Genomic DNA, 27,670 nt, shown 5'->3' on the forward strand with positions numbered 1-27,670 from the left:
TCACGCAATCATTGGAGCCTTTTAGCAACACTGCAACCGACTCAGATGCGCGCTGGCGCTCAGTAGAATGAGTGGATCGCCATATTTGGCTTCCCCATCCCATAATACATCTATGGCCGTGTCCAAGGTAACTGAAAACTAAGGTTTGACTGAGGACTGTAGTGAGGTGAGGACCGAGGTGAGGACCGTGGTGAGGAGAGGACCGAGGTGAGGACTGAAGTGGACCCAGGTGAGATGTGTGTGACAGGCGCTGTGTGGTTACATGTCGTTCCCATGGTGTGGTGTGTTCAGGGTGCCCCAGTAATCCTCCGCTTTCTTTAATCCGAGTAGAACACATCGGTTATGTTCACGGACGAAGACCTGGAGCCGGTGGTGCTCCAGTCACTGTGGAGGAAATCTCAGCACTCGGCAGGGGAGTCGGTATGTTTCAAAATCTCCAAACTTTAGTTGCATTTCGGCAATAATATTTAATAAAGTGTTTACGGGCACGAACACTTATGACTACAAATAGCTGTCTACAGGTACATATATTGTTATTTGTAATTTGTCAAATTGATGAACGTGCCAGTGTTTGTTTCTAATGTTGCAGATGGGGAAACCTCTCAGTCACTGTAAGGGTGATATAAGATGTGAAATACAATATTCAAACAAGAAAAGTCATTCCTAATTACCAAGCATCAATAGCTCAACTAACCTATTGGATATTCTTAACCTGTTACGTACATTCAACTCTAAAGTTGTCCATAAGTACTTGTATGCTGTTCTTTTAGAGAAGCTGCCAAACGAGAGAAGTGCGCAACGCTGAAGCGGGGGTCCAGACTATATTCACCAGGACCAGCAGCACCCAGACAGAGCCACCAGATCAGATAACAGATTTGCTCATCCAACACAACGCTGACAACTCAGAGCCTCCTGGCCTCAAGGACTTCCTCCATCGGGTTGAGGACACAGTCATCAAAGAATTGTCCAGAAACACCAGGAGCCACGCCTTTGACGGGTTCCTCGTCAACTGGGAAGATCACAGCCAGCTAGTAAGCAGGCCGACTTCTCAAAGACGTACTATCCTTCACCTGATACTGGTTTTTGAAATGTTATGCTAGCTCAAAAGCCTTAAATCTGTTTCAATCCCATCCCGGGTTGTGTTTGTGAGTTGGTGTGTCTGACAACTGAAGTGTTTTTCTCATGTTTCAAAGGTTTCCTGCCTCCATAGCCTTCAGCATCCAAGTGCTCAGGATAGAGGACTTCATGTAACCAGCGTTTCCTGGAGCTCTACTGGTTCAGTTCTTGCTTGTGCCTATGGACGGTATGTAGACTTCCCTTGTAACATTAACAATCTTAGTAAGCAACCTACAAATCTCCATGCAGTTTGCATTTTATTCCATAGTATTGACGATGGAGACTGGAGGACTGAGAGCTCGTATGTCTGCACCTGGAATCTGGACCGTCGAGGCCTGAATCCCAAAGAAGCTGATCTAGTCATAGACGTTTCCTCCACAGTCACCGCTCTCTGCTGTCATCCTACACAGCCTGCCCTTATCACAGGTACCTCAACCAGTCCTGACACTAACGGGAGCCACTCCTGTAGAGATGAAGACCCTGGCCTGCTTGAAACCAATGCGATATTCTTGCTGTGCCTCTCTGAATGTGTCTCCCTCTCTCGCTGTCTTCTCTCTCACGCTTCCTCTCTCTTGTGTTTGGTCTGCTCTGCCTACAGGGGGTCTGTACAGTGGAGAGGTGGTGGTCTGGGACATCAGTCAGACCCAGGACCCTGTGGTGGCCCAGACTGGAATGTTAGCAGACAGCCACAGAGAACCTGTCTATCAAGTCAGTTCACATTTCAATGGCTTTGCGGTCAAACATCTCAACTGGTCTCATGTTATACGATTCATATTCCTACACAACTTTCAGATGGGCAGACTGACACACGACACGTCTTGTTTATGTGTAGATTGACTGGGTTCCCCTCCAGAAGAAAGGAGAGTTTGGGGTGCTGAGTGCCTGTGCAGGAGGAAAGGTGTTGCTCTGGAGGCTGGACTCTAACCAGGGCAGCTTTGTTCTCACTTCTAGCTTTGCCTTAGTGAGAACACAGGTTCCTCACAGCAGCAACGCTCCTTTCAAGGTGAGGCTCCAAAAATATTGTGGATCTGGAACAGCACTAGTTACTCCTGCCATCACACAAGCACAGTATCTCATCTGCCTCTTGCTCCTAGGGCACAGGGAGCAGTAACGTGGGCGTCACCTCCCTGGCCCTGTCACCCTGGGACTCGGACACCTTTCTGGTGGGCTCTGAGGGCGGCCTCCTGCTGAGATGCTCCTTCTCCTCAAAGACACCAGCTGCAGTGCCGTCTGAAGGCCAGAGTGTGACCGTGAGAGCGCCGGCAGTCTTCTCCTTCCAGCCTCACGGAGGCCCCGTCCACTCCATTCACTGCTCTCCTTTCCACAGGTATCCTGACTCATTACAGTATCATCACAGATAGCAGCTCCTTCCTATTTCCCCAAAACATCTCCAACAATGTGAACAATTTCAACAAAAACTGATTTTGTTGTGTTTTTTGGCAGGAATTTGTTCCTCAGTGCCGGAACGGACGGCCTGGCTCACCTTCACTCTCTGCTGCAGGGCAATGCGCTGCTCTCTGTCCGTGTGTCAGACTCGTACGTGTTCGACGTGCAGTGGTCTCCAAGCAGACCTCTGCACTTTGCTGCAGCCACTGGACAAGGTGCAATATCAAAGATTTTGTAAATGGAAACAACACTGCTTCAGAAATTAAGGGAACACTTAATCATCCCAGTATAACACCAAGTTAGGTAAACATCAGGGACCCATCTGCCCATTTTCACTAATTGTGAATGAGTTTCACCTGCTTTGATGCAAATGAAAGGAAACAGGTGCAATGTAGAAACAAAGACAAGATAACCCCCCAAAAAGGGAGTGAATGGTTTGACCCATGGTGGCGACAGACAGTTGCTCTCTCCTTGTCCATCCCGACTGATTCCTCTCTAGTTTTGTGTTCTGCTTGTGTCCTTGTCACTTCTGCTGGCATGAGGTGCTATGGTCATTTAGTTTTTTCCCCGTCAGTAAAGATTTTCAACTTGAATAATTTGCTCATTAAGATCCGACGTGTGATTTTAGTGTTCCCTTAATTTTTTGGCACAATGTAGATTTACACGACCGCTTTTTCAAAATGTGATTACTATAATTCCAAGCACTCAGTACCTAAACTCTGCTAAAGCTTTCTGTGGTCATCTGCTTGTCTTCCAGGTGAGGTACAGGTATTCGACCTAGGCTGCAGATCCCTTCGGCCAGCAGCCACTATAGACCCGGGAGGTGCTGGGCACGCTGCCACATGTTTGGCTTTCAACCATAAGAATCCTGAACTCCTGGCAGTGGGCAAGACAGACGGGACGGTCAGCATCTGGCAGCTGAGCGCCGATTTGACAGAGCAACATCCCAGAGAGAGCTGCCAGCTGGAACAGCTGGCAAACCAAGTTGCAGAATGAGGACAGGAAAGAAAAATACTATCTACTAAAAATACTATAAATATTATACTAATGTCATGGGACTGTGGCCAAGTTTCATTCCTGTTTCTTTTATACCAGTTCATGGTTATTTATCGTCTTGTCATACTTTGCTTCATACCTCAGAGACATATTTTCATAGAAGTGTGGAAGTGAAATAAAGACAGATTTTCCAGTTTTCCAGTCTAACCAGTAGCATTTATTGAAGCACACAGCAGTTGTTAAGGTATTGTCACATTTTTAATATAATTTGATTGGGTTCTGAAACCTATTGAAAGCACAAGCTACAACAGCTAAAACGATCACATTCAAATGCATACAGATTCACTATGCTATTATCAGAAGCATATAAAGTCAAGGGTTTAGCGAGATAAGTAGATAGTAAGTACAGCTCTTACTAGTCAGTGCTCTTAGTGCCACAATCATGCATTTCAGCCATGTGTTAATGTTTGAGTGTGTGGGGAAAAATGCATCCCAGTTGGTTTCTGGAGGGCAAAGGATCAGTTAACAAAAAGCGAACGGGTAAATTCGACAAAGTCGAAAGCTGTCGGCAGCTCACGTCCCTTGCTGTCTAGGTAGGGCTTCATGTGCGACAGGCAGTAGTCTGCCTGTTCCTTGGTCAGATTCTGGAGAAAAAGAAAAGAGGACGTTAGGCCTCCATCTGTACTTTCACACCACAACAGAGCTCTGTGAGCAAGTGAACACATCTGACCTGGTAGAGCTCTTCCTTGCTGACGTAGGGCTTGTTCTCGGTGCTGAGGGCCCGGAAGGCGCTCTCGATCTCCTCACTGGATTTCACATTTTCTGTCTCCCGGCTGATCATGAAGGCCATGTACTCCTGTAAGGAAACGTTGCCATCCCTGTCCAGGAAAAAGTAGTCACACATGGTTAGTATTACTGTGAATATATGGGCTATTTCTAAAAATGTCTTCTAGACACGCTACAGAGATGACTGACGCTAATGAGATATCCATCATGAATGACATCACCCTGGAATGTGTACTTATGAGTCCTGCAGATCAGTCATTTGTGTGACATTACGGCAGCAGACGTTCATCTACTTTAGATATGTAAAATATATAGTTTGCAGTTAACAGCACTGTGAAGCGTCCATAACCCTGTGACGGACCTGTTGGGATCCACCGTGTCGAGGATGGCCTCAAATTCAGGATCAGGTTCTCCCTCCTCCACCATTGGCAGGTCGTAACCCAGCGAGCGCAGACACGACTTGAACTCCTGGTGGTTCAGACGGCCAGACTTCTCTTTGTCGAAATGCCTGAAACAAACGCAAAGGCAACAAGGATTTTGAATTTCTTTGTATAAGAAAGCATTTTACGTGACAATGAGCATGCAGTTATGAGACATTTTGGATATTGGATATTTTGTACACAGAGAGGAAGAGGAAGAGAAAAAGTAAATACTAATAAGAACTAGGAAGAAGGATTTAACACTTGTAAGAAACAGAGTTACATCACCGAGTCAGATAGAAGCCACTTACTTGAACATCATGCTGAACTCCTTCAGAGCCTCCTCTGTCACACCTGTGGTGTTCCTGTAGGAGAGAGAGAGGGAGCATCATGAACAACAGCTCAGTCCGGCTAAATGAGTGGCTCACATGAGGCTCAAACATTGTTGGGTCTTGTGTGTGTGTGTACCTGGCCTGTATCTGCTGCTCCAGGTTATGCTGCATCCTCATTCCCAGTTGATCCAGTTGGTCCCACTGCTGAGCTAAACCCACCGTACTGTGTTCTGTGTACTTGTTGTCTAAGATCAGTGCTTCCTCCATAGCTGCACCCAAATCTTCTATCTTCTTCAGCTGGCTGCGCATGGCTCGGATTTCTTGGTGCTTGCGCTGCAAACACGCACATCGTCACACATCATGTAGTCCTCAGAATCCTGACACATGCCTCTAACAGCAGTCGTATTAAATAAGTATTTGGTGAAACTGGATTTACCTTGGTGGCCTCCAGCTGGGACTCCAGCGTCCCCGACTCTTCCACCATGCAGGACCTGAACACAAACAAGCCAATGTCAGAAAGCATTCTCTACACTTACATCTGTAAGTCTTATTGAGACCATTTAGAATCTGTAGAACCTGAGACTTTGTTCAAAGAAACTGCTGTAAAAACACATTTACACAATATGGAAGCACCGTGTGGCATAATCTGATTAAAGGACTCAATCCTGAGGGGGGCAACAACAACAACAAAAACAATAATAATAGCTAATGACTACAGCTAGTTAATCCAAAAATGCATAGAAAATAAATAATGCTCATCACTTTTTGTTGCCTGGCTATAATACATCAAAAAGTCAAATCAAAGCATCTCACAATAGCATTCATCACAAAAGCTACTGGTCACCCAAACGATGCAGGTTAGGCCAACTGGACTCATTCCATTAGTGCTCATACTGTGACTATAACAAAAATATGAATGTTGGCTTTGTTACTATAGAAAATGCAAGTCACAGCACACATGCAGAAAAGTGAACATTACTGACATATCGACTAAAAATAAGTCAGAAAATACTAAAAGGATTATTTTTGGATAGTTTAACTCGTGTAAATATGCTGCCAGTAATTTGCAGTAAAGTAAATAACAGATTGGTTGTCATGGAAACACTAATATCAATAAATCAGGGTTTATAGAAACTTGCTCTGTTTTTACTTGGAATTTATGCAGAGAAAAAGAAGTTAGAGCTAAACTAGACTGAAGGCAACAGGGCAAGGGCAGGAACACCTGATGGAAATAGTGCTGACTGTGGCGAAGAAGCTGTATGGATGATATAAGTGTGTGTTGAGGATTTGGGGTGAATGTTAGTATAGCAGATGTACTGGACCACACCAGAACCCAAACTGTGCTTATATAGATAAGAGTGACGGTCACACAGCGTCAGCGACAGTGTGGGTCAAGGCTGGAGAGGAAAGCAAAACGAATCCAAAGCAAGATTCAAGAGAAGAGTAACCTTCCGGAAAGATCATCAGCAACCTGGTACTGATAGACACAGATAACCCGTCGATAGGCTATGCTATTTTAAGAGAGGAGGGGAGGGGAGGGGGAGGGGTGGGAGTTGACCGGAGATCAGATAGGAAAACAAGACAATAACATTATTTTACAATTTTCCATATACATAAGAGGAAAAAGGGGGGAGGGGCAGTCAACACACGGCTTTAAACTGGGACTTTTATCATCAAATCTGATCCTAGCCTTCTTTTTTACTCACAACAACAACAACACAACACAATCAAACACAAGAGGCACAAAAAATATGAGAAAAGTGATATTCACCCATCCAGAAGATATGTCCTGGTAAGCGTAGCAATCCAGAGCACCAGCGGGGAAGCCGCCGCAAGAAACAAGGGGTAGGGAAGGAGAAGGGGAGAGAGAGAGGGAGAGGGAGAGAGAAATGTCCGTTAGAAATCACATGGTGGAATACTCTGACAGTGAAGTATTTAATTTTTTAAGCATAACCAATGTGAACATTCTTATGCAGGACTAGTAATGTCACTTTGTTTACTTGTGTACATTTGACTGCTAATGCATGTTCACTTATATCATGGTGATTACTCTACATAACGGTATTGCTGAGGAAATCTGCAGCAGTAGGAATGATGAAGACCGTGCTTCTGTACCTGGTCTCCTGCAGCCACTGGTGGAAAGCGTTGGCGTGCTGTGCGAACTCCTGTCGCAGCTTGTCGTTCTCCTCCTGCCTCCTCTGCTCCTTCTGTAGCTCCAGCTCGCGCTCCTGCACTCACATGTAGAGACACAAAGCTGACCGTCACACCTCAGAAGACTAAAAAATACTAGTTAAGGTGCAAAGGTTTGTGTTTTCTCATCTGGAGACCTTAATGATCTTCTGCAGGTTCCTCCACGTCTCCTCCAGGGCCTCCATAGTGAACCAGGTATACGGGTTGGACACCACCTGGTAGCTCTTGATCTGTTGGTCCAGCTCGGCCAGTTGGTTGAAATCGGCCTGAGCGGAGCTGAGCGAGGAGCGGAAAGCCTCATGGGCTTCACGCAGCGCCTTGATCTCCTCCAAGGAGTTGCACCTCACCGGGTCCGTCAAATCTTCCTCTGCATTCTCAAACCAGCTGTTGAAGGCCGACGCCTTCTTGGCAAACGTCAGGAACAAGTCTTCAACCTGGGGTGGAAGAAGGAAGAGAGGTGAGCTTCAAAAGAGGAGCAACTAGTGGAATGCAGCTGAAGGGTGGTTTGCTCTGGTATAGTATCTGTTCTTGAGTCAAAGTCCTTGTTTTTCCTCAGACAGACCTTTCTGAAGTGTTCTTGTGCCTCCAGAAGCTTCTTCTTGCGAGCGGCTGAGTTAGACAGCAGATGGTTCCAGCGCTTTATCAGGGCAGCGTGACGATCTTCAATGGCCTTAGACTGGACGTGTTGGGCGGCCAGCAGTTGGTCCTTCAGCGCCGTGATGTTGGTGATACCTTCCTGCTGGAAGGCCTGAAGGCCGGCATCAAAGGTCTCCTGCAGGGACACACGGAGAAAAAGGATGAGGGCGGTGATGGTGCCGATAAGAGACAGAACTAAATGTAAAGTAATGCCCTCAAGTGCAGAATACCTGTTTGGTGAGAAGGGTCTGCACGGAGGACAGGTCTCTGCCGTAGTCATCCGTCTTCAGGCTGTTCTCTTTCTCACCTTAACACAGACAAACCAAATCAGTTCATCGTGCTTTCCCAGAGGACATTTTGTTTTAGGGGATCAACACTAATGACATGGAAAAGACGGATGTATTCGTACCGATCCAAGACTCCACCACATCTGCCTTCCAGTTGAACTGTAGGAAGGCGGAGTTCTCATCCAGCTTGGCTTTCCTTTGAGCTGCAGCCCTCTCCAGCTCAGATACCTTCTCCCGCAGAGCAGAGATCTTGGCGCTGATGTTGTCCACGTGGTGATTGTTCTGGACACAGCGGGACAACCAATGAACATCAACACCGCTAATCCACTTCAACGACTTCAAAATAGGTTATTGGAGCATTTCAAGTTACAAGATAAATAAGCAGTACCTTCTTAATAAGCTCTTCTCCATTAGTGCACACATCGTTGACTCTGTCCCTGTGCACGGTGAAGTCCGTCTCAAATGCTTCATGCTTCTTCAGCAAGCCCTGATAAAGAAGAATAGTCCTTTAGTCTCTATTATGAGCTTAGAAACATGACTTGTATGTTATAGTCATGCATCTCTCGGTAAGCGTTCAGCCTCTGACGAACGTACCTGCACAGCCGCCAGCGTATCTCCGTAGTCCTCACTCCCCACAAGATTCAACTTCTCATTAATCCATGCTTCTTCCTCTTCCACATTAGCCACAAACTGCTGGTACTCCAGCGACTCTTCCAGCCTCTTCCCCCTGTCGATACACAGACACACACTTCACTTTCGCTGCACTAACAGATACATTTGGATTGGAGGTTAGTGTTACACCAGCAGCAATAGACTGCTAGGGTTAGATGAAGGTGTTTGTGGGGCTGGCACATCAGGTGACTACTGTCTACATTCTGTATGTGTGTATGCGTGTTTATGTTGTGGTTCAGCATCAGAACCAGTCGCTCCATAAGCTTGCCTTGCTCCAGATAAGTCTTTCAGTTCCTTCCAGTGGTCGACAAACTGGGCCAGCCTCTGCTGAATCTCCTCCTGGCCGATGGTGTTGTCATCGGACAGTTTCTTCCCAGTGTCCAGCACAGACTGAACAAATACAGACAAACCATCAGTCGCTATAAAAGGAGCCTAGAGGTTATCATGCAAGCGCTTCCCTTAAAAGGAGACGTATATTAAACTCACCTGAATGGCCGGCTCATGAGCTCCCAGTTCAGCCTCCAGCCTCTTGTGCTTCTTCCTCAGATTCTGTACTCCTGTCAAATCACGTCCATAGTCCTCTGAACTCACAAGCAACTTCTTTTCTCTGTTTGGGGTTCAGGAAATACAATTGTTGGAGTTGTATACGTCATGCCAGCAACAAGTACGAGAGGAAAGGTTTATTTTCCCCACGTGTCACCACTGTTGATTTCCTTCAAGTAAACTGCCTATGCAGGAAGAACCGCCTTACTTGATCCATGATTCCTCATCATCGAGGTCCCTGAAGAACTGATGCAGGCGGTGCGACTCGTTGAGTTTAGAGCGGCGACTGGCTGCCATGGTTTTGATCTTTGTAAAGCGGCCGTTGACGGCATTGCGCTTGTCCGTCACTTGAGTTGTGTCAAAGGCGATGCTGGACATCAAGCTGTCGGCCTGACCGTTCAGATCCTTCAAACGATCCTGGAGGAAGGGAAGGAGTATAGGGAGAATGAGGAGGGGGCGGTCTCATCACACTTCTATACAAATGGGGGGTGTGTTCAATTGATTCAGACACCAAGATCCAAGTGTCTATGCCTAAGTGTGTATTACCTCATGAGCAGAGATATCAGCCTCCAGCAGCTGGTGTTTCTTCAGCAGATTGTTGACTGAAGCCAGATCTTTGCCGTAATCCTCTGAGGCAAGAAGAGCTTCCACCTGCAGAATTCAACCAAGTTTGAGAATGTTCTCCTCTGCATCTGTGTGTCATTACGCACATCTGAAACGGGGATTCTCTCACCTCAGAGAGCCAGAAGTCGAAGTCCTTGATGCCGGTGTTGAAGTTCTGTTGCCTGTTGGCCTCTTTGAGTTTCTGGCTCTTCTCTGCAGACTTGTTGACAAGGAACTGCCACTGTTCATCCAGGGCATTAAGACGTACCTGAAAAAACAAAAGGAACAACAAAATGACTTTCACCGTCCTACACTAATGTATAGTTGATGCTATTTACACAACATTTGCCCTTCAACGTACCTTGACAGCATCCTCGCTGCCGGCACAGGCTCCCCTCTGGATGAGGGCGTTGCCAGTATCGATGACTCCGCGGATTCGGTCTGCGTTGGCATGCAGCTCGGCCTCGAACGCCTGGTGTTTCTGATGCTTGCTCTGATAGCAGAGACGGAGAGAGGAGGGCAGAGGAACACAGGATGAGTGAGAACGTGCTACTATACCAGATGTCTCCTTAAGCTTAAAAAGACCCCTTGACAAAATTAAACAAACATCTAAAGCATAATGAAGCAGATATTTCAAATCGCACATGAGTATAGATATCATGTTTGTAAATTTAAAACTAGATGGAATACAACTCAAAACCAGTGATGACAGACAGCAACACACAAAGAGGACAAGCAGGTGACACACACACCAAAGGCCAGTGTGATATCTGCAACAGAATGATGGTGAAAAACCTCTTAGACAGAGGGCCGCTTCAAAGCTGCTTCAGATCTTTAACACAGCGACAGGAACGGTTCGCTTCAGTGCTTCGTCTCGATGATTCAAACAAATTTAGAACCCGCAATGACACACAACGGAACTCAAATCAGGTTCTGCTATATTTGAGAATATGACATTGGTTTTGCTTGTTGAATTGAGAGAATGATTGAACTAATATCTGAAGCAGCTTTGAAGATAACCCAGCCTGAAGAAGAAAAAAATGGAAGCCACAACCAACAACTAGCAGCCCTTGATGATAAAATAGACCTAGAATCCAAAAAAATGAACACAGAATGGAAACACAATTTGGAATGAACAAAAAAAAAAAAGACAACTGCTACAGAAGTTGGTTTTTTGACGGTGGCGATGATGGACAGACGAATAAGACGGAATGCTGCTTCTACTGTACATAGACGCGTGTCTAACACAAAAGCCAAAGACATGGACACATACAGGATATTCTGCTCGGATGTTAGTGAGCTGACACACCGATCACACTTACCAGCAGCTTGGACAGCTAGGAAAAATAAGATATTGAAAGAGAATGGAGAAATTCAGGATGACTTTAACAGTTAAAGAAGCTCATCTATCACTTTAACAAGATTACACAGGTTATACTTTATTATACATTTACCATCAAACCTCGAAAAGTATAGCTACCATCTCCAAAAACAATGAATGTTTCTTTAAGCTCTTCACCGAATTGATTGAGAGTGAGTAGGAGCTTTATCTGCTACTCACAACTCGTACATTGCTAACATTTAGGGCAAACGTGTACCTGGATGTTTGTAGGATCCTTGTACGATTCGTCGGTTGCCGTCTGCAGCTTCTCGCTGATCCAGGCCTCGATCTCGTCCACGTCGCGGCTGAACTGCTGCAAGGTCTGAGACTCACCCAGCTTTGAGCGCTTCTCAATCATCTGGGCCTTCAGTCTGCGCCACCTTTGGATTATCAAGATATACAACATTCAAAAGCGGGCTCAAACACAAGGATCATCATTTCCATGGGGGGGTGAGAGCAACATCCAGCATGAGGAAGGATGGAAACAACAGCTTTTACCTGTCAAGTACTTCATTGCGACGGTTGAAGATCTCTGGTTTGGCGTAATGATCGGCTCCAACCAGCTGGTCGGCAAAGGATTGCAGAGCAGCGATCTTCTCCTCCTACAGAGCAGTAAAAGATTTACTCACACGTAGAGGATTATTACCTTTGACTTGAGTGCTCCAAGTGTTTTTTCCTGACCTGCACATTAATGGCCTTATCAAAGTCCTCGTGTTTCTTGATGAGGGCCTCCACACTATCCAGGGAGTCGCCCTTGTCGTCGCTTGCAAGGAAGGCTTCCCGGGCTGCCATCCAATTCTCAGCCTGTTCACAGTCCCTGTTAAAGAGCTGTGGACAGACAAGTGGGTAAGAACAAAAATCACTTTTTGATGTGGTTGTTGAGGGGTTATCTAATGGGGGTCACATAATGACCTGGAGCTCCAGGCACTGGTCCAACATCATGCGCCGCTGCACCCAGGCCTTCTCCAGATCTGCCCGCTCGTGGTCCAGAGCCTCCAGTTTCTGCTGAATCTCAGGGCAGGCGTAGTGGCCTCGTGCCAACAGCTGGTGACCGAACTGTTCAAAGGCCTGGAAGGTTCCGGCACGGGCATCGATCTCTGTACGGTGCTCCTGGAAATACGACACGGAAAGATGGGTGTAGAGGGTTACATGTACAGGAACTAAACTGTTATAGTGCTTGGATAAAGTGGGATAAAGAACAGAACAACCTGTACAACCGTACCTGATGTCTTTCCAGAAGGGCCTCAGCACCGGTCACATCTTTAGCCAACTCCTCGGAGGACACCAGTCCTCGGATTCCATTAATCCAAGACATCAGGTCTCTGTGTACAAAGACTTTCTTAATTTCTGCATGTCCAACTCCAAAGACAATTCAACCAGAGACTAAATGGCCTCCATCTTTCCTATCCTCACCTGAAGTCTGAGAGGAAGCGCTGCAGGTCGTGGGAGTTTCCAAGCTTATCTTTGCGTTGGTCAGCACGAGCCACCAGGCTGCTCCAGGCGGTGTTCAGCTCGGTGCATTTCTCTTGGATGTCATCCACCGCCTCAGGGTGGGACTGGATCAGGCGCTCTGCTGTCTCTCCAAGGGAATTCACCTGGGTGAGGCAAAAGAGGAAAGTACAGATAGGGCATGAGTGTGAAGGAAAGGCCTGCAAATCTTAACAGACCTAGCTTGAAGACAAATAAAAGATGATGGTAACCTTATCTCCCAGGGCTGCAAGGTCTCTCTCAAAGCCCTCGTGTTTGCGCTGCAGAGCCTGAACACTGGCCAGGTCGTGGCCGTAGTTGTCGGTGTTAAGAGCCTGGTTCTTCTCCTCAATCCACTCTTTAGTTTCATCAGCATCCCTGAAGACACGTATTACATAGTTCAACGGACAATCTATCTGGGACTCTTGGATCAAATGCGTGCGTGTGACTACAGAGGTGTTCTTTTCACGTTTCCCCACCTGTGGAAGCGCTGCACCTCGTGGGCACTGCCCAGCATGTTGCTCCTGTCTTCAGCCAGCTGCTGCAGTGACCGCCAGCGATTGTTCAGCTCCTAAACACACAACAATCAACCCAGTAAGCATCACTCAACACAACAGAGCTAACTCGGTTGTGTCTTAGCAAAAGTCTGATCCATGATGCAGAAAAGCAGGAGTGAGGGGAAATGAATGAACTTATTTTTCTTACCTTGATAGTATTAAAGTTAGCCGTTGTTTGAACAGCCAAACGTACATTCTACAGTGAAAACCACACAGCAGGCAGAGGGGGGAAAGAGGAGAAGGAGAACACAAACACCACAGCAGTCAGTATAGAATGGTCCACCCAAGGCTCCAGGTGTTTACACCCATAAGGACATAGAAAGCACCGCAACCACAGCTAGAGATGAACATACCGACCAGAACCAACCCAGACTAGGTAGAGATACCTTACAGGAAGAGATGTAACATTTCCCCATGCAACTCAAATGATTGACATTAAATACTAAATATCCTCTGATATGCTAGCAGTGAATTCAACCCTCATGCTTGGCTCAAAGTATCAAAACTGCTGTCAAGTCTTCGCAGCTGCATATTGTTGGACATATTAAGACATTAAAATGCTTCCTGTGTGAGGCTCACCTTCCATGGAGAGGCAGTCTTGGAGTCACCTTCATCCTGTTTGACAAAAAGGATCCCTTTCAGTTAACAAGGAGGGTGCATGACATTTAAAAGTGTGTCTTTGATAGTTAACAACAGATGTACAACAGGAGTGTACTTACTCTGCCTGGAGCAGCACCAAGAAGTACCTCTTGTTGCTGCCAAAGAAGAGACGATTCAATATGATGTTGATGGAGGGTGTTTACATACAATTTACATACTCAATTAATTCAGTGTTTAGTTTTTAACACTTGAGGGAAACTTATTTAGACATCTCACAGCTGAGAGAGTGAAGGTGATCGTTACCTGAACCATGGGAGCCTCCTCTGCCATCAGGCCTTCAGACTCCAGCTCTGATGCCACCTTGTTGATGTCCCTCAGACGAGATTCATTGGCCTTCAGGTCCTGGTGTGTATAAAAAACAAATCTTCATTGAAGCACTACCATGACACACTACCTAAGTCCCTGTTGTTGAATTTAAAAATAAAGAAAGGGGCATATTGACTAAGGCCCACAAACGAACCAGAGTCAACTTAAACTAGAGGAGAAATGTGATTTAATGGTGGAAACGCCATCAAAGAACGTTACCTTCTGGAAGTCATCAAACTTCTTCTGCAAGACCTCCACTTGCTCCAGGTCAGAGCCCATCTCTTCGTTGGTGAGAGCGCTCTCCTTCTCGTTGATCCACTGCTGGAGCTCGTTGGCCTCACGGAACAGCATGAATTTCTTGCAGCTCTTCTCCAGCATGTCCTTGCGTTTATCACCCAGCTCTATCAGAGTGCCGTACCTTGAAAAATGCAAAAAAAGCAGGGGGTGTTTTGTTATGGGTAGCTTATGCATAGCAGATACACATCATGAAAAAAGGAAGCTACCTGCTGGTTATGAGCTTCATAGTTTACAATAATGATGTTTCAATGGTATGAATGGATGGCAGGGCACCACAAACAGGTCAGTCAGTTTAATCCATTCAAACCTGTTCATGTGTTATTACCAGGTTATTACACCCCTATACCGCAGGTATATGCTAAACAAAAGAAACAAACTAAAATCATGCAGCATAACTTCCATCCCATCATCAAAAACAGATATTCTCATTCTCAGGTACTTTACTTTACAACATCAGCTAACAGACAAACAACCTGATACTGCACATTTAGCCCAAAGCCTTCAATTGCTGAATACGTGTTTCATATACACACACATATCTGGCCCTGTGTATAGGTTTTGTTCCGGGGAGGGTTCCTGCTACTGGACAACCCCGCCTTGTTGTCAGACCGTGGGTAGCATTTGAAACTTAGGGTTATGATGTCAGAAAATAACATCCTTGACAAATCTGGGATGGAAAGCATGTGACAGGCATACATCAATGGCGCTTCTATCGCTCCGTTGATAACAAAAGGAAGGGATATGTATCACGTCACACAGCATACGAGAGGAGCTTCCGGGGTGGGATGGAAAAACGACTGCTGATGGGATTAAGTGGCGTCACAACACGTAGAGTCACTGGTTCCTACTCACAGCTCTTCCACCTGCTTCATACGCACAGAAACACTGCAGGCCTCCTTGGTGACAAGCCTGCACAGTGGCACGGCAAGGACGAATGCACGGCAAGATGCAATATTAAGTTAAGTGCAGAGAGAAGACAGCAGAGGAAAAACAGAAACAGGAAAGGGGGTAAGGTAATTAGCGTTAGAAATACGGTGAGACAGAAAAGAAAAGGGTCTGAAGAACAGAAAAGCACAATCAAAGTCAAACTAGTGCAGCAGAAGAAGAAGAAGAAGAAGAGTCAGTGGAAGTACTGTGTGTTTAGCCAAGCGTTTAAGGATCTGGGAGGAGTTTCTTACTGATTATCAATCTGATCTTGGCGCAGTGCGATGCTGCCGTGCTCGTCCAGGAGGTTTTCCCTGGAAGAGGACTGGGTTGGGTCCAGCTTCTTTACGTAAGCAGCGGGAACAAAGCCCTGGCGATCGTTGACCTCCACCTTCCACCAGTCCTGCAGCAGCGGCGAGAGGAGAGATTTATATTCACATACACTTCTATTCGCCAAGTCTGTCCTATACTACTGTGAGAGCTTGTTGCTACCTTGTTTGTGCTGTTGAGCAGAGTTAGGATGTCACCCTTCTTCATCGTTACTTCACGTGGGCTCTTCTCCTGGTAGTCGTATAAAGCCAGGACGAGCTCCTTCCCTGTCTCATCATCAGTTGGCGCTACTTGTTGCTGTTTAAGCACACAAACATATAGGTCACTCTACAGATCTGGCTTGATGGTTACAACAATGATCTGGACTGGGATCATCTAAAATTCCAGAACAAAGAAGCTTTCAGATGCTTCATAAAGCGTTAGTAATCCCTCCACTATGTCCAGAGCTCAGGTGTAAGAACGGAATGCGTCGTACCCTGCAGGAGAGGGCCTGTTCCTTCAGGGCCTGGATGCTGCTGCCGTAGGCGCTCAAGTCAGACATTAGAGCCTCGTGCTTCTTCAGCAGAGCCTGCAAATAGAAATGAAATCATACCATGAAATAATGTTTGTGTGGAAACAGAAAAAGTGTTTAATAATAGTTTGTTGTTCATATTGTAGTTGGGTAGCAAGCAGATGACAAAATGCTGATGAAAATGTCCGAGAATCTTTGTTTTTTTTTTTACAAACCTCAGCAGAGTCCTCGTCTTTGCCGTAGTCTGGGCTCCCCACGATGGGCTCCTTCTCTCTCATCCAAGACTCTGCCTCGTTGGCATCGGCAAAATACTGCTGAGCCTGCAGAGAGTCTTCCAGGTCCTGTCTCCTCTGGGAAGCCTTGGCTTTCAAGGTATCCCAGCGTCCCTGGAGCTCGCCCAGCTTGACTTTCACATCGTCGCCGGCAAAGTGCCCTGAGAGAGTAGAGTTGTTAATAAACGTTTATGCGCTTAGGGTCAAGAATATCTTAATTATTTGATTGGTACCTTCTTCCACCATAGCCTCTCCTTTCTGGCTGACAGCCTTAATACGGGGCTCATGGCCGGAGATCTCAGCCTGCAGGGCCTGGTGTTTCTTCAGGAGATTCTGGACACCAATCAGGTCTTTGCCTGAGGAAAACACCAACCAAGATAGATATTGTCAGAGGGAAAGGTTAGATATTCAAGTTACCGATATGTCAGCTGAGGCTTTTAGGTACATTGCAGATAGCTGGCATTTCATTTCAAACACAATAGTGGGGTACAGGGATTGACATCAGTTTGGCCAAGTGTGTTTTATATTTTAAGTGCATTGGTTGGGCTGTGTAACAACAAATGTGCAGTGGATATATTAGAGTGCTGCATGCTACCGTGGTTTCCCTTATGTATGTTCAGGAGAAACACTTAAATAAATGTTATAATAAATGTTATAGTACAAATCTGTCTCTCTCACTCTCTGTGCCATAAACAGTCACCTTCACGTTTCCAATACATCAAGCGAAACTTCAACTAAACTGGTTGATAATGAGGGCATGTTCTACCTCTGTTAGTAGACGCAGCGATGGGCTCTTTCTCACGGATCCAGGTCTCCTCATCTTCCACGTCTCTGAACAGCTGCTGGAGGCGAAGAGAGTCAGACAGTTTCTGCTTGCGTGCGGCCATGGGCTCCCGCAGAGCGTCGTAACGACCGACCAAGGCCTCCTGTTTCTTGCGAATGTTGTCTGCGTCAAAGTGTCCAGCCTCTTGGAATTGGCGCGCCTGGATTGTTATGCCATCGATACGGTCCTAATAAAGATAAAGACAAAGGGAATTAGGATTTTGAATAAATTGTTACACGTGAACTAAAGCAACAAAGCACTGGCATAAAGATTTGAGAGAGACTGAAAGGATGAAAGTTCCAATTGTGACTCTACAGGCAGTCAGTAATATGACGAGTCTAAAGGAGGTGCAGGTACCTGGTGAGCAGCCACATCGGCCTCCAGCAGCGCATGCTTCTTCTGCAGGTTCTGTACACTGGTCAGGTCTTTTCCGTAGTCATCTGAAGCCAAATGACCCTCGACCTCATACAGCCACAGCTCGATATCTTCGACGTTCCTGTTGAACTGCTGCTGCTGGTTGGCTTCACGCAGTTTGATGCCTGTAAGTGGGACATAAAGCAAAGCAAGGGCAAATTAGCAATGGTGAGATAGCAGTATGTGTTGATCAGGTCATCACAAATTTACTCAGGGCTTATTTACATGACAGAATAACTAACAAAAAACTGTATGTTCTTGTATTAAGAGAGAGTGGAAAGACTTAAACAGATCTGTGCTGGTCACATAAGCCTGTACCTTTGAGTTCAGTTGCCTCCAGCAGTTTCTTCCACTGAGAGCTGACCTCTTCCATTCTGTCAGCTACCTCATCTGAGGCGTAATGCTTCCCATCCAGCAACTCCTGGCCGGACTTCTGCAGGGCATCAATGCGGCTCTGGTTTGCAGCCAGCTCAGCTTCAAAAGCCTGATGTTTCTGCACCTTGCCCTGCAGGTTGGAGGGGTCCTGACACAGAGAGAGCAGATATAGACGGTATAAGAGGTTGGGAAGGTTTGCAAGAGGAGCTACGCATCTCTACCCAACAACCTCTTCTACCAAAGCTTATAATTATATTTCTACCTGCTCCATTGAGACTTAAACACTAGTTTCATTATGATGATGAAAAGGTACCTTGTAAGCCTCATCTGTGGCCGTCTTCATCTTCTCATTGATCCAGCTCTTGAGTTCATCAGAGTCCCTAAAGAACTGCTGAAGATGGAAGGAGTCCTCCAAGGCAGCGCGGCGAGACTGAGCACGCTCGTGCAGCGCGTTGCGGCGGTTGAGCAACTATAAAGGCACAACGGAAAACACAACATTACAGCGTGTCGTGTTTATTCATTTTACTGAGAAGGAATTTGAGGGAACTTGACACTTACAGCGTCTCTACGGGTCGCCACGTCCTCTTTGGCATAATGGTTGTTCTGGATTAGTTTGGTAGCAAACTCATCCAGGGCCTGGAGCGGTGACAAGACAATACTGTTTATTAGACCGCTGTATCTGGTTCAAGCCGGTATTCAAGCCTTAAGTTTAATAATAACTAATACAGACTAGTAAAGATTCAATACAAGGTGAATATTCTCAAAGGAATGTTGTTAATGTTGTTGCTACTTACAGTGATCTTCTCTTCCTGGGCACTGAGTGACTTCTCAAAGTCCTCGTGTTTCTTTAGCAGCGCCTCAACACTGTCCAGAGAGTCCCCGAGGTCTTCATTGAGGAGGAAAGCCTGCACATAAAGTATAAATTAAGTCTATATTAAGAATCGGTCGATTACATGTTCTAGCTATTCAAGGCCGATTAAGTAACGGCCAGATATCAGTGTGTGTGTTGTTGCATCAGGTCACCTCTTGTTTACTCATCCAGTTGTCAACCTGCTCTGTGTCCCTGTAGAAGAGCTGCAGGTCCATGCATTGTTCGTACTGCTGCCTGCGAAGCTCCCACAACTCCAACAGAGACTCCTTTTCTTCAGTGAGGATACCCAGCTAGACAGAAGCAAATTAAAACTGAATATGTGTCCAATTCTGTACTGAACCTCAGAGAAGGCCCCATGTGAATCATTGCTGTGCATACAATACCACACAGTCCCACTAATAAAGTATTCTGACAGTTGTACCTTCTCCTTAACCTCCTCAGAGGCGTAGTGTCCTGTATTGAGCAGGGCTTGTCCAGCTTCATCGGTGGCTCTGAAGCTGTCTTCATGAGCATCAATCTCTCCCTGGGCAAAACAAAAACAAACATATTTTTAAACGGCTGTTATATTTTAAGCAAGTTTGAGATGAATTTGGTTTTAACGCTACAAGGATACAGGGCAGAAATCAAAAAGACCTGGGTTCTAGAAGTTACCTTATGCTCCTGGTGGCGGTCCAGCAGAGCCTCAGCTCCTGCGACATCATTGGCAAGCTCGTCGGCATTGATCAGAGCCTTCATCTCCGTCACCCAGCTAGTCAGATCTCTGAAGTCAGCAGTAAAACGCTGCAGCCTAAAAGAAAGAGAAGAAGGAAAGCATTGAACAGGTTTACCTCAGACGGCAAAACAGCACTTTGAAACTGTGTTGAAGTTTAAAGTGTAATCATAGCTTATCAAACAGTGGGTTGACTAACCGGTAAGAGTCATTTAGGCGGGCATGGCGCTCAGCAGCCAGAGTGCGAATCTGTTCCCAGTTGGTAATGAGTTCATCCTTCTTCAGGTGAATCTGGGTGGCGTTCTGAGGATGCGTCTGCTGGAGGCGCTCTGCATCGCCACCGAGTGTGTTGACCTGAATAAAAGCAGAGGAAATGATAAAGAGTGAGAGGAAACGGGAGTTAGCAGCCTGGGGTTTGATCTAAATGTCTCTGGAGATTGTGTTAAGCATTATATATCCTACCTTGTCTTCCAGAGCAGCCAGGTCTCTCTCCAGGCCTTCGTGTTTGCGCAGCAGTGCCTGCACACTGGCCAGGTCACGGCCAAAGTCATCAGAAGCCATTAGCTGCTCCTTCTCCTTGATCCAGCTGATGGTCTCGTCCACATCCCTGTTTAAGGAATCAAACACGCTCTATGATGAAAGAGTCATGGCTTTATATTGTAGTGAATCCAGTGTATCTAGCGTCTGCCCGGCACATAATCCTGATCCATTTACCTGTTGAAGCGCTGAACCTCAGCAGCTCCGAACAGCTTGCCCTGCCTCTGCTGAGCAAGCCCCTTCAGCCGCTGCCAGGCAGTGTTCACCTCGTCCTGCTTGCGGACAATCAGTTCGGTCTCCGGGTGTGTCTCTTGGATGAGTTTGGCGGCCAGTTGGTTGACCTCGTTGACGCGCTCTTCGTGGGCTGCCAAGTCTGTCTGGAACTCCTCAAACTTCTTCTGGAGGAGCTCTACATGCTCCAGGTCCTGGCCCAACTCCTCTGAGCTTGCCATGGCCTCCTACATATGCAAATAGAGTATAGATAGTCTATAATGAATTACTCATTACCCAAGTTAAAGGACCAGCATGACAAACCATAAACATGTACTTGTAAAACACGCATGTAATTAATTGACATGATGGATTAGGCTACAAAATAGTTCTTTATTTTAAGTTTGTACTGTCATTAATATGGTGTTTGAGGCATTTTGCTTAAATGTGAAGCTACAGCATTGTGAATCTGACCTTGTCGCTGATCCAGTCGAGGGCATCTTCACATTCGCGCAAGTATTGAACGAGTTTCTGGGCCTGCAGCAGCCGCATCCCTTTCTCCTTGGTCCTCATCAGCAGCAGATCCCACAGGCGATGGAGCTCCTCCAGTCGAGTCTGTCCCAGGGGGAGAGATCATGGAAAGATTGAAAAGGGTTGGAAGGGAGGAGAAAGAAAAGAAATTGAAGAGAAGAAAAGAAAAGAAAATGTGAAGAAGAACGGCGCCATCATGCTTTGTGGAGATTCATTCAGGGATTTCCTTCATCTATACTTCTTCTTCTTTTAATTGTGGTCTCCAATATGAAATGTATTACAGTAATAAAAAAGAAAACACACGGCAATAAAGTTGATTCTATTTTGTCCGATTCCGTAGAACAGAATGACAGGAAAGCACAGCACTCAAGAGTTTCGAGGTCGTCTACTGCAGTCCAACACATACTTGGAGATACTCAGCCGAATTTACACTTGAAACTATGGGTCTCTGTTGTGTCCGGTAAGGCGTGTAGGACTGAATCAGATGGAAGAGGTTAATGATGACGATATTCAAGGAGAGAAAACCGGCTGATGTGTGTATAACTGTGAGATCTATACTGCTCAGTCAGTCAATCCCACCACAACATCCTCATTGTGATCACGCAAGTCAGAGTGGCGGCGGCAGTGAGTCTTACTCGGATGGTCTCGGCGGCAAAGTGGCCCTCGGCGATCATCAGGTTTCCCGTGTCGTCCAATTTGATTATGGCTCCGGCATTGGCCTGAACTTCAGCTTCAAAGGCCTGGTGTTTCTGCAGCTTGCCCTGTGAGGAAGACGAGACATGAGTGGGGGATTCTTCTGCCATTGCGATCATGCTTTATCCTTTCTAGTCGCGGAACACAAACTAATATTATAGACTGGCTAATATCAGAGATTCAGCTGATAAAACCCAAGCTGACAAACCTGCAAGTTGGAAGGGTCCTTGTAGTTTTCATCGGAGGCAATCTGCAGCTTCTCCTGGATCCACTTCTCCAGCTCGTCGGCATCACGGCGGAAGAACTGAAACCGGTACGAGTCCTCCAACTTCGACCGACGCACGATGGACAGCTCCTTGAAGCGGCGGTAGCGATCCAGCACCTGCTGCCGGCGCTCCTGGATGTCTTCCGCTGTCTCCAGCACTTTGACCCCCGTGGTGTCCATTTTCTAAAAGACAAATCATTGGAAAGACTTAATACCTTCTGAACATGTCAGACTGTGGCACAATACTAGAACCTTTGAGTAACATCATTTTCACAAGCGTGTTGAATTCAGTTATTGAACATTAGATGAAATTGCTTGTTTTACTTTTGACTGATGCTGTACGACGATGAACCAGAGAGTGCCGTGTCTGCTTGGCGTGTTACTTTCACAGATGGCGGCATTATAATAGGTGTAGCACTGGACTGAGCATTATTATATGGGTGTCAAACCAGTTCCAAAGAGGCCTTAGCAGCTGCAGGATGTCATTCCAAGCAAACCCTTTGTCAGCTAAATGCCCTGATAAGCTCCTCCTCTCTGAATGATCAATGACCATCGCATTCCATACGTTATGACAACGTTTATAAGCCACTTCATCGTAAACTAACCCAACTTTACACGCAAGTTTCCAGTTTAGCTCAAATCTGAGCAAAAGAACATCATAGTCAGTGGAGTAGATTTGTAACGTCACCTTGTTTCAATACGGAGCTAGCTCTTCTTCATTGTGGGTGGTCACCCTGTGAGAACAAACTGGTATCGAACCGACACCAAACTGTGGTATGTGCAGAGCCACGTGCACATGTAGGTGTTAATATGACGCTCTCTCTCTCTCAGCTCGCCCTTGACTATTCAGCTCCAATCAGGCTGTTATCACGGAGCGTTTGGAAAGAGAGAATAGGCCGATCAAACAGCCGATTGGTTCTTGTGTGATAAATATGATTTGCATAAAGTCTTTCCCAAACTCCCCACGCTTCACTGTCTGGCACTTTCGAACCCTTCTGACCGTTCATGTGGATTCATTACTGGCATCCTGCTTCTGTCCCGTGTCTTTGTCACTGAATCTGTCAACACAGTCAAATGCCAAATGGGGCGAGGGGCGGAAATTCCTCGTGCATGCAAACAGTAACCAGGCTTTACTAAACAACGGGATCACTGCAGTCAGCTCGTCTGTCCGCTGTGCCTCTGACCCTCATAATCACCATACCCTCAAAGAGTGGGGGTGTGAACCTAGCAACTCAAAAACAGTGGAATGAATTCTAATGTATTTGTGTAGCCCAATATCACAAACAATGTATCCAAGGGCTTTACAGGCCCACAAGAGCAGAAAGTCCCTGACGTAGCCCTGAGCTCTCTAGGAAGACAAGGAAACACTCCCAAAAACCTTCATGTATAATGAAAGGGAAGAGACCTGAGAAGGCTTCCCTCCACCTAAATGGCTAGGTGTCCAATAGGAACCACAGGTGGGAAAGGTTTGACATCGACCTCAATCTAAGCGTGACGTGTTATGCATCATGGGGCTCCTTGGTAAAACATAAGATGCAGTGTTGATCATCAAAGCAAAGTCACTGGATCTCGACCCTATTAAGCAGTTTGACTGTAACCGTATGAAAATATGCCCAAGCCAATCCAACCTGGGGGAGGGGCTTCAGGAAGCATGGGAGGAGCTTCCTGAAGCTCCTCCCATGCTATATGCTATAACATGCTATATGTTTGTGTCATTAAATAACCACTGTGACAGCCTTTTACACAACATATGAAAAACCAGCTTAGTGTAAAGATAATTTAGTCTTTTACGGTGGAACAAATATGTCATATCTAAGAATCTAATCTAGCAATTGTCATGGAACTAAATCATCGGACATGAATAAAGTCAAAATGAGTCCCAGCAGGTAACGGCTTCCCGTCATCTGACAGCACTGCAGCAGCTGATAGCACCTCTCCCCATCATGCAGCCATAGATAACAGCCATTGCACTCTCTTCATTTCACCGGTGCCTCTGCAGCAACACCCACCCACACACACACTGACATCAGCCAGCAAGACTGGAAGCTTCTCTTCCATTACTGTGTGCTATTAAACTCTTATTGCCTGCTTTCTTGCAAACGCAGTTAAATGTTAATGTTGGGGAAGAACTTTAAATTGATTTTGCGAGCTGATTTGCCAACAGAGGCTGTAGGTTAATCCAACTCCACATTTGTCCTCTGATTAGATAAATGAGTTGTGTCACAGATGTGGTATTTATTGCGTCTCTCTCTGTGGACTCCACTCTTCTAAGTGCTCTGTCAAAAGATACAAGTCATGCTTATGGAAACAAAGGGAGCAGTGGATTTTGATTTGATCTCCTGTGCAATGACGGTCAGCCAACGACAATGGCAAATAAGTGAATCCGTGACGTGAGCAAATGGACATACTACATTTCTACAAAGCCGTCATCCGATCCTACCTCCACCCTGAGGAGATCAGAGAGGAAGGGATGATGCAATTCCCTTTCCAACTCCAAGTTACTATTGTGAACCATCTGTTAGAGGGGGCCGCAGTGACAGCATACAGGGAGGAGAGGGGCTAAAAGAATTTACAGGAAATCAAGGTCCCATGGGGCAAGGCATGACTGTTTCCTCAGACTAAGACACAACAGCCTGTTCCTTCATCTGAACTCTGTGCACCCTGCAGCTATCAGCCGTTCAAGACTCAAGATCTTCATTCATACATACATGGCCTCTCAGACATAAAGCCACAAAAGGAGCAAAGGTCCAGTGCAGTGTGTGAATATTGTGCGTGTGTGTGTGTAGGGGGGAGGGGTGATGAGGCTGATGAGGTCGGCACTGACGGCTCTTATGGCTTGCGGGAAGTAACTGTCTCGGTCTCGTTCCTTCTGGCTGTGGTGCATGATCGGGCCCAGAGAGGCATTTGATGAGGAAGGCCACGCCCTATACAGAATGTTAATTAAACTTATTATTACATCTGCTTGAACTGTATTTTTGGAGCCATTGTCCTGGATTAAAGTGTGAAAGGAGAAGATATAGATTTGGAATTTTATAAGTCACTGAACACTTAACATGTTCAATGAAAACTATACTGTTTATTCCAAAATAAAATATTACACCTGAATGTTTCCAATGAATGCAGTGAACAACCAGGACCAACACCTTACAGGACCTTTGCAAGAGGAGCGATGAAAGATTGGACTCATGGCAGTTCAGGTGTCGGGACATAATAAGCCATCTACTCTTACTGACTGTTTCACCAGCTGCTATTTATAATTTTGTAAGTAACTTTGGACCAAACAACCATGAAATGTCACTTTGTTTATGGTTTACTGAGTGAGGACGGACAGAATGACCCTGCCTGAACCAAACAGAAGAGCTTTCCTCAAGCACGTTTACCTGCAAACAAACTGCAGGTATCTTTGATAAAGCTGTATAAGCAACTTTGACTAGTATTGTATCACTATGTACCGTTTAAATCCATCATTTTCCACGTCGTCTCCAGCTCTCTTCCAGCAAACAGCCGCCCAACCCCTCCATCATACTCATACATGTGTGTTCGTTCAGCAGTAGGTTTGACAACACAACGGGATTAGTTAAGGTCACATCCTTCCTTTCCATTCTTAAATCATTTATGTCAACAAAACTATGGTCAAGATCTGCCATCAAGATGACGGATTCAAAAGGTTAAATGTTTCTTTGTTTATGGTAACGTGTTCACCATCAAACATGTATTGGTGTTCGAAGGTCGGAGCAGTACAATTTAGCTTGGAATAGGTGAAGAAAGGACATTACATCATTGTAACAACATCATTTGGTACATCTCTAAAAGAACGTCCATAGAATCTGACTTAAGCCAACGCTGCCCCAGTTATGATGTAATGTGTCGATCTAACATCAATCACATAAACCCTTCTCCGGTCTCTGCACGTTCTACCTAGCAGAGGTTCTGAGCCGTACCATCATCGCAACCTGTCATCTCCGAGGGGGGGTTTGATTCACGCATGAAGGTTATACAGCAGCATGACAACGTTGTTTCAAAAGTATGTCGCCACTTCCTCAATGAACTACGGCATTTATCTATTAGCAACTGTAATGTTTACAACAACCTACAACCTAGAATCTCAAACAGTGATAGAAAAGAAGGACTGGATTAAGTTCTGTCATTTTGCACAAATAGAACATCAGCCCAGCGGAGATATGCAGTAAAAAATAAAGTCAAACTCATCATTCATATCCAGTGGATGAGTCTAAAGCACTGCAGATCTAAAAGCCAGGAGAGTCCTGACTCAGGTTGTTTTGTTAAAGACAGACAGACAAACACATGCATAATTCAGACCACCGCTTACTTACGAAACCTCGATGATGTACACTTGAATTTCAGACTGATTGGTAGTTTGACACAATGGCAATCTAATCTAATGCAAAAACCAAGTCATACACACCCAGATGTTAAGTAGTTTGTTTCCTTATCGCTACTGATCCGAAGACTTCATCTCTCCAGCTGCCTGAATATCTGCAATTTACTCCGCCGGAGCCTGGATGTTTTGAAGAACCAGACTCATAAATGCTGCAGCATCATCCTGCAGTGACGATGCTGTTCGGGAGGGTAAGCCAAGACTGAGCCCTGCCCATGCGTCTGTGTGCTCCATACGGCCCCCACCCCCTCCCTCCAAAGTATTCCTCTGCTTATACCGAGCCAAACAGCAATGACAATGCCTGGAAATGCTCTCAAACCTTCTGTCAATCTGCACAATCCACAAGTATAGGTGAACAACATAGGCAACACATAAAAGGACACACTGGCAAGGCAAACACTGATTTTACATTTAGACACAAATCAGTAAGAATGTATGTATTCAAACGCAGCACGTGAGGGACAGAGTGACAGTGAGTTAGCAGTGTGCGGGTGCTGAGTTGAGAGGCTGATAACCGGGGGACAGGGAGGCCTAGTTCCTATTTGGGTCACAGTCACATTGCCATTGCTTCAAGACTACAAAAAGAGACAAGCTCCTGATTGTGTGGTTCTGACACGAGTTAAACTTGAGACTGTACATGTCAAATATATACGTTTATATGAACAGCAAATCAAACTATTGCAAATGACTACATGTCCGACCTAAATGGCTTTCCATCCCCGTGAATACGCAGCTGATTGTTCTATTTTAAAAGGTTACCACAGATGGACTGGCTGAACAAAAGGAACAAACTGATTTGTATTGATCCATGTCCAGTTATTGTTGTATTATATTCCGTTGAAAATTCCTGCCAAACACTGAAAACTGGGCAACAATACATTCAAATTCAAACGATGGAAAATGGGTCAAAGCATTCCATTTCTATTTCTTCTGAGCTTTGTCCTTATTCCAAATTCAGAAAGTAATTACCTTGGCAAGTAATTCATCAAATTCATTTTCCATATAACTAATTAGTCAGTTATGTAAGGGTTTAATCACGCCTCCACCATGGCAGAACAGTGACAGACCAAACTCAAACTACTACTACTAACTGGAATGGAGCCTTTTCTAATACTCAGCTAGAAGGAAAAGATGCCCAACTGAACTCAACTGATAAGAGGGTGCAACACCTG

At 45.7% G+C, this 27,670-nt stretch overlaps 2 protein-coding genes across 5 annotated transcripts in view; one reads left to right on the top strand and one right to left on the bottom strand.

Annotated features, from left to right (window-relative positions):
- dync2i2 (dynein 2 intermediate chain 2) lies at positions 1–3,694 on the top strand. Of its 2 annotated transcripts, none has more exons than XM_076163981.1 (10): positions 1–229; positions 331–420; positions 771–1,031; positions 1,194–1,303; positions 1,385–1,542; positions 1,715–1,824; positions 1,949–2,119; positions 2,211–2,443; positions 2,560–2,717; positions 3,260–3,694. In XM_076163981.1, the coding sequence occupies exons 2-10, from the start codon at positions 343–345 to the stop codon at positions 3,496–3,498; spliced, it is 1,518 nt and encodes a 505-aa protein (XP_076020096.1). In that variant the 5' UTR covers positions 1–229; positions 331–342; the 3' UTR covers positions 3,499–3,694. The 2 variants fall into 2 exon arrangements, with proteins under 2 accessions (XP_076020096.1, XP_076020098.1); XM_076163983.1 differs by having other exon boundaries at positions 1–207.
- sptan1 (spectrin alpha, non-erythrocytic 1) overlaps positions 3,693–27,670 on the bottom strand; it is a 25,290-nt gene continuing 1,312 nt past the window's right edge. Inside the window, exons 2-55 of one of the 3 annotated variants that reach the window (XM_076163976.1) lie at positions 22,043–22,282; positions 21,777–21,902; positions 21,085–21,225; positions 20,578–20,858; positions 20,326–20,470; positions 20,063–20,217; positions 19,806–19,941; positions 19,576–19,677; positions 19,307–19,444; positions 19,078–19,188; positions 18,842–18,919; positions 18,597–18,752; positions 18,227–18,431; positions 17,852–18,033; positions 17,438–17,681; positions 16,905–17,027; positions 16,615–16,832; positions 16,364–16,456; positions 16,051–16,185; positions 15,813–15,961; positions 14,557–14,755; positions 14,275–14,373; positions 14,091–14,126; positions 13,951–13,986; positions 13,520–13,567; positions 13,294–13,385; positions 13,048–13,192; positions 12,761–12,942; positions 12,570–12,669; positions 12,260–12,457; positions 12,029–12,175; positions 11,846–11,949; positions 11,565–11,727; positions 11,289–11,303; positions 10,328–10,459; positions 10,097–10,234; positions 9,910–10,014; positions 9,572–9,780; positions 9,307–9,427; positions 9,089–9,210; positions 8,743–8,875; positions 8,537–8,635; positions 8,271–8,430; positions 8,092–8,168; positions 7,788–7,997; positions 7,363–7,659; positions 7,151–7,263; positions 6,807–6,824; positions 5,472–5,526; positions 5,172–5,368; positions 5,015–5,068; positions 4,646–4,792; positions 4,229–4,376; positions 3,693–4,142 (exon numbers count right to left, since the gene is read on the bottom strand). In XM_076163976.1, coding sequence (XP_076020091.1) covers positions 4,017–4,142; positions 4,229–4,376; positions 4,646–4,792; positions 5,015–5,068; positions 5,172–5,368; positions 5,472–5,526; positions 6,807–6,824; positions 7,151–7,263; positions 7,363–7,659; positions 7,788–7,997; positions 8,092–8,168; positions 8,271–8,430; positions 8,537–8,635; positions 8,743–8,875; positions 9,089–9,210; positions 9,307–9,427; positions 9,572–9,780; positions 9,910–10,014; positions 10,097–10,234; positions 10,328–10,459; positions 11,289–11,303; positions 11,565–11,727; positions 11,846–11,949; positions 12,029–12,175; positions 12,260–12,457; positions 12,570–12,669; positions 12,761–12,942; positions 13,048–13,192; positions 13,294–13,385; positions 13,520–13,567; positions 13,951–13,986; positions 14,091–14,126; positions 14,275–14,373; positions 14,557–14,755; positions 15,813–15,961; positions 16,051–16,185; positions 16,364–16,456; positions 16,615–16,832; positions 16,905–17,027; positions 17,438–17,681; positions 17,852–18,033; positions 18,227–18,431; positions 18,597–18,752; positions 18,842–18,919; positions 19,078–19,188; positions 19,307–19,444; positions 19,576–19,677; positions 19,806–19,941; positions 20,063–20,217; positions 20,326–20,470; positions 20,578–20,858; positions 21,085–21,225; positions 21,777–21,902; positions 22,043–22,279 — 7,380 coding nt within the window. In that variant the 5' untranslated portion in view covers positions 22,280–22,282 and the 3' untranslated portion in view covers positions 3,693–4,016. The remainder of the gene's footprint in view (positions 4,143–4,228; positions 4,377–4,645; positions 4,793–5,014; positions 5,069–5,171; positions 5,369–5,471; positions 5,527–6,806; positions 6,825–7,150; positions 7,264–7,362; positions 7,660–7,787; positions 7,998–8,091; positions 8,169–8,270; positions 8,431–8,536; positions 8,636–8,742; positions 8,876–9,088; positions 9,211–9,306; positions 9,428–9,571; positions 9,781–9,909; positions 10,015–10,096; positions 10,235–10,327; positions 10,460–11,288; positions 11,304–11,564; positions 11,728–11,845; positions 11,950–12,028; positions 12,176–12,259; positions 12,458–12,569; positions 12,670–12,760; positions 12,943–13,047; positions 13,193–13,293; positions 13,386–13,519; positions 13,568–13,950; positions 13,987–14,090; positions 14,127–14,274; positions 14,374–14,556; positions 14,756–15,812; positions 15,962–16,050; positions 16,186–16,363; positions 16,457–16,614; positions 16,833–16,904; positions 17,028–17,437; positions 17,682–17,851; positions 18,034–18,226; positions 18,432–18,596; positions 18,753–18,841; positions 18,920–19,077; positions 19,189–19,306; positions 19,445–19,575; positions 19,678–19,805; positions 19,942–20,062; positions 20,218–20,325; positions 20,471–20,577; positions 20,859–21,084; positions 21,226–21,776; positions 21,903–22,042; positions 22,283–27,670) is intronic. The other 2 variants (XM_076163978.1, XM_076163977.1) reach the window with 2 other exon arrangements.

This window comes from Genypterus blacodes, unplaced genomic scaffold (genome assembly GCF_046128005.1).
Source record: "Genypterus blacodes isolate CSIRO-AG114 ecotype Tasmania unplaced genomic scaffold, CSIRO-AGI_Gbla_v1 ptg000133l_1, whole genome shotgun sequence".
NCBI lineage: Eukaryota > Metazoa > Chordata > Actinopteri > Ophidiiformes > Ophidiidae > Genypterus > Genypterus blacodes.